The 11,667-nt window shown below is 37.7% G+C and overlaps 1 protein-coding gene across 1 annotated transcript in view; it reads left to right on the forward strand.

The window, feature by feature from the left end:
• Positions 1 to 10,438, forward strand: part of SKOR2 (SKI family transcriptional corepressor 2) — a 46,093-nt gene extending 35,655 nt beyond the window's left edge. The window contains exons 8-9 of the mRNA XM_045378108.3: positions 4,439 to 4,504; positions 9,712 to 10,438. Of these exons, the coding sequence (XP_045234043.2) occupies positions 4,439 to 4,501 (63 nt within the window). The 3' untranslated portion in view covers positions 4,502 to 4,504; positions 9,712 to 10,438. The remainder of the gene's footprint in view (positions 1 to 4,438; positions 4,505 to 9,711) is intronic.
• Positions 10,439 to 11,667: the final 1,229 nt, after the last annotated feature.

Below are 11,667 nucleotides of genomic sequence, written 5' to 3' on the forward strand. Positions count from 1 at the left end.
TTCTCTGTTGACTGTCATTTCTGCACCATTGCTTCTTTTTCCCGTGTTAAATGTAAAGTTGTGATGACTACAGAGTCAAATGATTGATTCTCTTTGTGTCTTTATAAATGAATGTACATTTATCTCAATGTGAGATTTAAAGCATGTGAGGAATTATTTAACATTTATACATGACTGTAAGCTACCTTTTTAAAAAATAGCTAAAATTTTGGGTTTTTTAGTATTTAACGTGGTTTGTATTAAAGTCCCCCACCCCTGCCCTGGGTTTTCAAGTGCTTATAGCATTTTTATTACTAAGCCACATTTAGTTATGCAAAACAAAGAAATATAATCCTATTCCTATGAACCACTACAAAAGATTTTTAATTTAGCATGTTTATGAAAATGTAAATGTTTAGTGTAATAAAGGGTAAAAGATTTCTCATTCACAAATGAATTGTGATTCTAGGAGAAGTTTATTCAATTTTAAAAGCAAAACTTATCAGTCCTTGGGATGAAGAAGCTGACTGAAGATTTTTATTCAGTAAATAGCCTTTTGATTAAAGTTTTTCCAAGGACTGAAATATAAAAACTTACAACATGAACTGAGACTGTGATGATGCCTTGATAAAACTGTTGTTTTATTATTACGAATTTGGCAATAATTTTATAAGCAAGTGCATCTGTGTATAAGCTACTACTGTAGATTTGTTGAAGACATGCTTTTTTATTTTTTAGTCATAGTTCTTGGAGGACATTGTGATACTGCAATACAGAGCACATGATAAATGGCTAGACCCAGATTCACATCGTTTGAACTTGTCAGATCGCTACCACAAGGCGTGTTGATTGGGAAAATGTGCTAGTCTTTAAGTGCCCTCTGCTGTTTTTCCAGAATGCTGCAGTCACACGCAGCTAGGGGGAACCCGTCTCAAAGTTCTTCATTAAAAGCCTCAATTAAAATAATGTTCAATCAATAGATTAAGGACTAATGTTTTGTTCACTGTGGACTTGTAAAACAGCAGTTTACAACTTCCTAATGACGGGAGTGCAGTGCGTCTTCACAGGGAAAGGAGCGAGAGGTCGTTATCTTTGCTGGAAGAGTGCTTGTTCTTTGGCAAGGACACAGCTCTTCAGTAAGATGGTCTTTTCTTGGAGGTTCTCCAGTATTCACTAGGATGGGAACTTGCCCAGATTTCTACTGTATCAACCTAGAGAGTTTGTAAAAATATGTCTTACATCTTTATTTTTTTTTTAAGGTAGGTAGAACCATTACTGTTTTGCATTATATTTTTAGAAGAAGATCCCTGGGCCACTGGAAGATTTTGGTTCTGTATCTAAATATGCATCAAAAGGAGATCCCTGCAAGTCAGAGGACTTACTGCAAACCTGAACTTCTGTGGAAGCTGCCTTAAAATTCTCTAGCAGTAGACAGACTTTGGCTACTGTGTGTCCATTTCCAATTATTGATCTACTGTTGTGCACCTTGACAGTGCAATCAGTTGTTCCTTAGTTATGTAGCGTTTTTCTTCTGATCTTTCTCTTTTTGAGATGTTGACTGACCTGAAGGTGTGAGCTCAGGTTAACTCTCTTGGCACAATCCAAGAAGTCACTTTTTCTTTTTTAAACTCCAGTACTTTTGATCTACTATAACCAAGTAGGTAATTTAGAAGTTACATAATACTTTGAATTTTTTTCTCCATGCCAATCTCGATAATTTCCAAGCTGGTCAAGATGAAAAGAAAGCTTTTATAAGTCCTATTGTAGATTTGCATGGAATAACTAACTCGTTTAAATCGAGCCTCTAAAATCCTGAGCTTCCGAGTTGGGGAGAATTTGCTGAAGTGTCTGCAAGTCCAATGTTGCATTTTATGGAATCTGAAGCACCATCAATTGTAAGAGGCACCACTACTTGATGAGTCATAAAGAAAAAGGTTTCAACTGTAATTCTAAGATACCATCAATTATAATACATGTGATTTCAGAATGTTAAAATGTGAGGGGATAAAGTGCATCCTGGAATCAGTGAAATAATGCTGTTTCCATTAACAACTGGCCATGCTGCTATAATCTTTATTTACCATTCATGATTTAGGACTTAGAATGGAAAAATACATGATTCTCAGCTCACTACTTTTTGCTTTTTATCTTTTTTTTTGGCTTTTATTTCATTTTGTTTTAATGAAATAAATGAAAAAATCAACATTCTGGTGGGGATAATTCTTCACCCCAGTTTATATTCCAATCTGGACCCTTGGGACTCAAATACGCTTATTTGGAAATGTCCTTTTCTTCTTGAATCCTTTTTTTTGCTTTTCTTTTCCTTCTCAGCTTCCTACCTTAATGAAATGCTGTGTTATTGCTTCTGAAAAAAAGAAAGAGGAGCCATTTTGACTTAGCTCTGAAAGTAGAATCCTTCAGGCGAGTTTCTTTGGATTAGGATGAATAGTTTACTCCTTTAGTGAGATGGCCCATGGTGATTTAATTATCTTTCCTGGTGGCTGGCATAGAACAGACACTTGCTAAATCTTTGTGGTGTCTAATTTTGATGTTGAGGACTTTTTTAAAATGTGAGAGTGGCACAAACACATTTTATTGGGAACTCCTTGTGCCCAAAAGTTTACATTGTTTGTCATCCTAAATAATAGAATCCCATTCCAGGCTCTGTCATGTCATACATCTAGAGAAGTGATCCATACACTTTGGCACATTGCAGCATACACCATAATGGAAAACCAATATTCAAAGGGGTCTCTGTTAATAGCAGGTATAGCATAACCTAGAGTGAAAAGAAGAGGTAACTGGAGTAGGGCCTTGTGTAACTGTCCGTGTCATAGTTATCTAGCTGATCTCAGCCTGCATCCTAAAATACGAGATTAGGACACTGAACTTTTAATGTTACCATATGAATCATTTATTTCAATGCTGCTGTCTATACCCTTTATCAGATATGTGCCTATCTGACATGTTTATGTTGTGGTTATATATCAAAATAGTGAGATGATTATTTTATTATTGTCTTTTCTTTCCTGTTAAAAACACTGTTTGATTCAGCTAATTATTGCAGTAAAATGGTCCAACTCTTTTTAGCCACTAGCATCGCTGTAGATTTATAACTCTTTCTCATTAATAATAAAGGTTCACATGTGTGGACTGTTGATAATGAGAGGAAAACATACCACATACTGGAATGTGGGAAATTATATATATGTATATAATTATATATATATATAATTATATATATATATAATTGCTTAATTGAATGAAAGTAATTTTATTTCCCTCGCTGCTTTTACTTAACAGCCATATTTCACGTTACATTCTAGAAGGGTGAATATTTATTCTTTACATGTAGAATAGACTCAAGTCTTTAAAGCCCTGAGTTTAGCCTGTAATGCTGAAGGTGGGTAACATAAGAATAGAGCACTTTAACGGGGGTTAGTGGAGAGGCAAATCTAAATAATACATTGAGTCCAATTTCAACCACTGGAATTTTCTAATGAAAAGAAGCATACCAAGTGTGATCAACTTTTATTCAAAACCCCAGTATTCAAAAGTACTTTTCAAGTTTACCCAGGTAGAATTCTCAAGGTCATATTTTCCATTGAGTATAGTTAATTCTGATGCTGCTTCGTGTGTGTGTGAGAGAGAAGGGGTCTTGCTCTGTCACCCAGGCTGGAGTGCAGTAGTGCAATCATGGCTTATTGCAGCCTTGACCTTCTGGGCTCAAGCAATCTTCCCACCTCAGCCTCCCAAGTAGCAGGTGTGTGCCACCACACTTGGCTAATTTTTTAACTTTTTGTAGAGACAGAGCCTTCCTATGTTGCCCAAGCTGGTCTTGAACTCCTGGGCTCAAGCGATCCTCCCACCTCAGCCTCCCAAAGTGCTGAGATTACAGGTGTGAGCCACCGCACCCAGCCTCTGATGCATCTTATCAGTTATTGGGAATCTAATCAGAGTAATAGTTTGGGTTTAGTTAGTCTTATTTGCAATTTATAAGGATAGCATATGTTATAAAGAAATTACATCTGTTATTAAGAAATCATTCTAATAAACTGAACAATTACATTAAACTAGTTTGTAAGCACATTCTTGTTTTATGAGCTTGAACATACATTAGAATGTCATAACTCAGTTTTTATACCTAAATAAATATGATACCATATTATTAAACACAAATTTTTAAAAACTTTAAAAAGTGAAACATCGCATGTTAACCTCAAGGACTAGCTGTAGCAGCAATCCAGTGTGATCATCTGTTCTGTCCTCACTGTACTTGTTAACAGGCCTTAAGGATGCTGTACCCCAGAAGCCTCATACTGCTAAGCAAATGGACACCTCTTTTTTTCAGGGAAGATCTATTGGCATTCAAATTGTTAGGCATGATGAAGGGTCTCCATTACACATCTGTCTCCAAATCTAGCTTACCTGGATGGTGTTGCTTGTTTTTATCTTATAGATACCCTATGCAGCAAGTTTGATCAGGAAAGAAAAGCTTGGCGCTCATCTTAGCAAAAGCTAAAAGGTAAGATCATCAGAGGAAAGCAATTTCCTTAACTCTCTGTATTGTTGTGTGCTTGAACATATTCTTTATTGATGTGTTTGAAATAGCCCAAGGGATTGGTAAATTTGCATCCTGTGTTTGAGTCAATATACCAATAAACTTCGTTATGTCCGGGGATGGGATTTCCTAAATGAATGGCCAAGTACCTCTTATAAATTCTATGGAAAATTCCTATAACTAAAAATTCTGTATTCAGTCTGCAAAAGTGATCTTCTTTCTGTTTTATGGCTTTCTGCTCTTTATGGTTCTGACACCCCAATTACTGCCCCCAAGGAAACCAAAGTGTCAGCAGTCATCCTCAGGGTGTCTCATCTCTGTCTCTCCTTCGCTTCCAAAAAGCCTGCCTGAAATCTGACTTTCAGAGAGTTACTGCAGGTGGTAATATGAACAACTGGGGACAATATAGACCTTTGAGACCTTCTGCTCTAGGAATAGTAACTAATCTTTTCCCTAAACTAGTAATAGTTTCTCTACAGCTGAAGCCAGGTTCAAGGTCGTATCAGTTTAAAAGAAAATGGGAAAGACAATTATTTTGGACTCTTAAGGAAAGCAGACAGTGAAAATTCAATGGCTATATTCAGAACATACCTAAACATTTGAAAAGAAACTTTTTCAGCCCATGGAAGAAGACATATGTAATTATTAGAATTGTGGGAATGCAAAAACTAGCACTTTGTTTCTGTAACAATATATTGGGATGACCTAACAACTAGGATTGCTAAATCAGGACAAAAACCACAGATGCCAAAGGTAGCATTTGTTAGTGCTCATCGCCAGCTAGGACTGCAGCCATTTATCAATTTGATCCATTCCCATCAGAATGACTCTTCCCACTCCTCCCCTCTAGAACATATTTTCAACTCAATAGAATTTGTTAGCAAAGAGAATTGTGCAGGCTCACGGTTCCTTTCGTTCCTTCACCTCCCTTCTGCATATCACAAATTTCCTCTAGCAGGTGCAAATGACAATTTTTCTTGCCATTATTTTTATTAGTGGTAGTCTTCAGTATTTGTCTTAAATAATAATAATTATGTTACATTTCATCAGGTGCTCAAAACCCTTTCCAAAACAGTCTTTCATTCATGTGCTTTCCCTTAATTTTACACATGGGGAACTGAGGTTTACAGATAAGAGATGTGACATTTTATGTTCATGTTGCAAAGCCAAGAAGGGATTCTGGGGGCCCTGACTTTGGATCTAGTGCCTGCCTCTTCCTAATGCATGGACTTATTGTTCTTGGTGAGCAGATAATACTGCAACAGAGGTGCTCAGAGAGTAAGTCATTCTGTTTCCATCTCTATGAAGTTATTAACAAATGCACCTGTGAAGTTGGCTCTGTTCTATATATTAAAGTATTTTTATTAAGTCTGAAGTTGACTTTGGGCAATTTCTTTCTCAGTATAGTAGACCAGGTTTACACCAGCAGTGTGAAATGAAAATTTTAGAACATTTAGATTCTAGTGAATTTTAACTCAGAATATCAAGATAATTAAGGCAAGAATGGTCCAAATTAATTCTGATAAACTCCATACGTATAATGGTTGAAAATGTCAAACTAATTTTCTTTCAAGAGAAAATATTAGGATGTTTTTAAAAATAACCTTCTTGTTCAAAGTTTATAAATCATAAAGTCATACGAATCATGAAGTTTACGAATCAAAACTCAGTGAATTGCACTCACCCAGGGACACACACAAACACACACATACACACACACACAATGAAAACAAAAACAAAAGGAAACTCAGTAAATGTTCACAATGAGCTCACTTAGCTTTCCAGCCCCAATAACAACCTTGTGCCCCTGTCCAGCTTCTCCCACTCCCTACCGCCAATGATGGTAAATTTTGCCTGTTTTTGAACTTTATGTAAATGACATTGCATAGAACATTCTCTTGTGTCTGGCTTGTTTTACTCAGCACTTGGGAGATTCATCCATTAGAATGGGGTTTTTGTTGTTTTGTTTTGAGACACGGTCTCACTCTTCTGCCCAGACTGGAGTTGCAGTGATGTGATCATAGCTCAATACAGCCTTGACCACCCTGGCTCAAGCCATCCTCCTATCTCAGCATTATAGGTGTACATGCCACCATGCCCAGCAAATTTTTTTTATTTTGTAAAGACAGGGTCTCCCTATATTTCCCAGGCTGGTTTCAAACTCCTGGGCTCAAGCAGTCCTCCTGCTTTGGTCTCCCAAAGTGCTGAGATTACAACCATGCCCAGCCTTAGAATGTGATTTGATTTATACTTAAAAGCTTCAATAAACTCTCTTTGTATTCCTTACACTTCCCCAACCCATCTTCCCTGTTTGTCAGACCTGAGCCCATTTTGTACCTACAGATTAAGACTCACTGCCCAGAAACTACACCTCTGATAGTGACCTAGCATACGGTTAGGTGGGAAAAAGAAAAAAAAAAAAGATTGATTTGTGTTTAGTAACTAATGCTTCCTCCATGCTGATTTTGTTTCCATCCTTGCAGACAACAGGGATTTCTCTAAGTAGACCCTGGTGCTTTCAGAAGATTAGTGGTTACTTAAATGCTTAGCTAAATCAGCCAAGCAGAGAATCATGACTGTATTGTTAGAGGCAGTCTCTGATTCTCAACATGCCAAGCCTGCAAGGAGTTACCCCAAGAGAGATTACAAGATAAAAATCATTACACCAAGGGAGAGAGACACATTCTGTCTTGCAGAGTGACCACAGGTTTCCAAATTAGGGACTGATGCATTAATGTCTTATGCAAGAGTGACCCTTAAGGTAGTATGCTGTATTCTTGCCACCCAGTGGATTCCAATATTACTATTAAGAGGAGGAAGCTTTTCAAAACCACAGGCAATCCACTTAGTAAGCTGAGTGAGTACTGCCACATATCACTGATCTGCATATTTTTTTTGTTCTACATTAGAACATGAGAAATTCCATGTTGAGTCAAAATAAAGATCCATCCAGGTCAAGATACTTTAAGAGCAAAATTGTTGTTCTTAGCAATATCAACCTCAAAATGTAGGCATATACACTGAATACTCTTAGATTTCCCTTGATAACACCATAAAGATCCATTACCCATGGATTTAGCTACACCTTTCTTCAACCTAAGCATAGTCCCCATTGGGGCAATGAATTCTATTTGTTAAGCTACCGGCTGTTAAAGTGTAGTTTATTTTATTTACCTTCAAACTACCTCCTAAAACAAGCCCTATTAGATTAGACATTGTACCGCTCTTCGTATTTGTCTCATTATGAGCTCATGAGTACAATGGAAAGGATTTGAAAAAATACTTCAAAATGTTGCAGACATTATCCTTTCACCTGGGCCCATTTTTAATGCCGGAATTATTCCCGATGGCCTTCCTAACATCTAGTTAATTCTGTGACCCACTTCCTGCACAGATAACCCAGTATCATCTGTGTGAAATCTGTCCCCAAATAAAAATGGTATGACGTTTAATGGTATTTATGGTATAATGGTATTATTACTTTACATTCATTTTCTTCCAAACACATTTAAACGTTTTGCAGTTATCATTCATGTAACTAGTTGAAGCACCCACAACTTTCACAGACAAGAATTAAACTGTTTTACATAAGTAGGAAGTGAATCAGGGAAATGTCTCATTCATAGTCATGCAGAAACTCATTGGCCAAACTGGAAATGATAATAATGATCATTTATTGAGCACTAACTATGCCAGATACTGGCTAAATACTTACTGTGTTATCCTTACAATGCTGTAAGGTAGATCCTGTTATTACCTCCAATTCATACTTAGAAACTGAGGCTCAGGGAGTCACATAGCTCTCAAGTGGCAGATACAGGATTCAATCCAGGTCTATTTGACCCTAAAACTTTCTCCCTGTGTTCCTTGGGTCCTTAGCTGGTGGTGAGGGAGACTGGGTGCCAGATCTGGTACTATCTCCCTATGTTATCTTGAGTAACATCATTTCATCTCTTTGAGTCTCACTCTTATCTATAAAATGTGGATGGCCAAACCTGATCAAAATCTGTACTAGCTCTAAAATTTTGGCTGCCACTTTTGTGTGCCAATTTTCTGATATATTATCTCTTTTCCCCAGAAAAGGGCCACTTTCATGAAAGTCAGCCCAGGACCCCATGTAACACCCAAGGGCATGACCCACCTATTTTTGCCTTATGTCTGCATTTTCTTAATCACTAATTGCTACATTGCATCTTTCTGGAGCGTCTGGAATATTATTTTTTATTGGTATTTTAACTATATCTACCTCTTTGGTAAACTCTTATTTTTGTTTCACTTCTGGAATAATTACTATGAAAGTAACAACAAGAGTCTTTAAAAAAAAAAAGATATTGGATTTTAATTGAACATTCTGTGTCCTCCCTTTGTATAGATCAAAGATAAAGAGGGAGAGTGGTACATTCATTTCTCTCATCTTTAGTCAGACATAAGAGGTTCTTTTAAGAATCTCTGTAGAGAATAATGGTGTGCCCCCACTGTTCTAAGGACTTTATGTTGATTATCTTATTCAATCTTTGGAACAACCCATTGAGGTAAGTATTACTGCTTTCACCCCCCTACAGCTGAGAAGGCTAAAGAGACAAGAGATGAGTAAGTTGCCTGTGGTCTCACTGCTAGGAAGTCACAGGATTTGAGCCAGGCTGGGGCTGACTCTGCATTCCATACTTTGTCTGCTCTCCTCTGGTTTGTCACCTAAAATCATGGCCTAATTCACATCTTGTATTATCAGTTATAAATACGCACTTAATAACTAATCCAATCATTTCATTGATTTTGAATCGCAAAACCTCCGCTCATACTTCTATGTTGCCCTGACACTCTATGACAAGAAAAATAAACATAACTTGGGCTATCCAATCAAAACCAACAGAGCACCAGAGCATGAAATTCTGTCTGCCCCTTTCACTGCAGGCTGCTTTTGTCTTTGCCCAACAACAAATCCCAGCTTCTAAACCCATCTAAATGGTTTTACTGTAAAAAGGACACAGCAAACCAGCACACTCTCATGTAATATTTCTGGTTTGACTCAATGTCATCAGAGATATATAACCTAGGGTGGCAGACAAAATGTCTTCTCCTAAGGAGGTATACCAAATATTACTCTAAATGTTTTAAAATTATCTGATTACATTAGGCTCAGCTTGTCATTCTGTGCTTTTGTCTTGTCCCAGGTGCACAGAACGACTTACTCTTGTTCTCTTGTAAGATACAGCCTGCCAGGGAGCACTTCTGACTCACATTAAAGACTGCAGATCGAAAGGGCTTGGGAATTAAATACAAAATCAGGTTCAGGAGAACCTAAGGACAAGTGACCTCAAAACAGCATGGACAACCATGTAAAATAGACTGTAGCAGCCATTCATTAGTGGGGGGAGGGGGGAGCCAACCAGAGCAGTCAATGCTTGTCGCATCTTTTGGTGGAACCAAAGTTTGAGTCTTCGTATTTTTAAAGGACAGTTGAACCCAGAGCACGGGAAGTGCTATTAGCCAACTGGGATGGGAAATCCATGGATGGTCTCAGGCAGTCTCAGTGCTGCACACATGGAGAAAGCAACTCTACAAAACTGTCTTTTCCTCTTGAAGAAGTGATTCTTGGTGGAAAGAAAACACAAGACCTGTCCTAGGAGCGGGGATCGCGTTTCAACGGATGGAAAGGCACCAGCCGTACAAACCTGCTTTTCATAGAAAACTGGACAGACTTAACACGTGGCCCCTTCCTCTCTGTACTTTGCCTGCTGTATGAATGAAGATTGTATTCCTCTGGAAATATTTTACAGTTTAATATTGAGTGTAATTAAGAATATAATCATGTTATCAAAAATGGTATTTAACTCTGTTGTAGTTTCTTTAACATTCATGTGGATAAAAAAAGTCTATAATAAAAAAACTATGAAGTAATAGTTGTGTTCATGTAGTTAAATGCATATTTGCTTGAGGATAACTAAGAGAAATTCATACTTTTAAGAATTATTTTGGTATAAAAATATTTGAATAAATTATTTTTGAAAACAGAATTCCTTCAAAAATGATTATTAAAGGCTAGCCCAGCCTTTGGTCATTGTCAGCATCTGGACAACTCCCCCATTGTTTTAAGATCTTTGTATAGGTAAAGGAATGTTCTAAATTCCTGCTAGGTCTTCCAGTAGTGTTGCTGATAGAGCCCACTGTAGGCCTTCCTACTTACTGTGATGTTAAATCCAAGTCCACAAGATCATATTATGCCCCAAATTCTGCCTTTCAGATGAGAGAGATAAATAGTGAACACTTTGCAGCCAAGATTTCTAAGGTAATGTGGGTTGCACAGAAGTCCACCATGGATGACCTTCCAACCTGAGGTTGCCAAAGCCCATCCTAACTGAAAAAACATCTCACCATTGGCATCCCTCAACAGATTTCAAAAGAGCCTTCAGATGCATCGCCATGAGATTTAATACTTTTTCCCCACCAGCTTTATTACCACAAACTATCCCAAAAAGCTTCACAACTTACCCTTGAGATAAATGCTCTTATCTTGGCTGTGATAATAAGAAACCAAAGGAGGGATACTCATTTGTGATCTTCTTCCTAGCCTATGAAGGATGAGAAGTTGTGTTAGAGAAGGAATGTACACCAAGTCCCAGAGTCTGGAAACAGATTCTTAGTGACCACTAACAGAAACTAATATGAAGATGCTGTGACAAAAATTTTTCTCTTTGAGCTGTTCTTCCAGGAGGGGCCTGGGTGCAGGTATGAGTCTCACAGAGTCCTTTGGACATGATACGTGTTTCTAAAACTGGTCATTGTACTTAGGTGTGTAATTTGAGCAGTCAGGTAAGTGGAGAATTTTCTCTGATATAAGCATGAAATTACACATAGGGATGGAAGCCCTGTGACTCTTAGCTTTGTACTTTAAGCCAAGGATATCAGAGGTGGCAGAAAATCATCTGGGAGGTCACAAACCTGGCTTCATGACTAGCCACCAGGGTCATTTTCTACAGAATCCAATGCAAACTCTAGGACCAGATAGCTTCTCAGAGCAAGAGCAACTTGGTCCAGGAGTTTGGAGGGAGAATAACAGATTTACAGATAAATTTAAGGTCTTTGTCCTGCAGCTGCATCAACTGGCGGTATAAACCAGCCTGAAATGT

The sequence above is a fragment of the Macaca fascicularis genome, chromosome 18 (assembly GCF_037993035.2).
Source record: "Macaca fascicularis isolate 582-1 chromosome 18, T2T-MFA8v1.1".
In the NCBI taxonomy this organism is placed as follows: domain Eukaryota; kingdom Metazoa; phylum Chordata; class Mammalia; order Primates; family Cercopithecidae; genus Macaca; species Macaca fascicularis.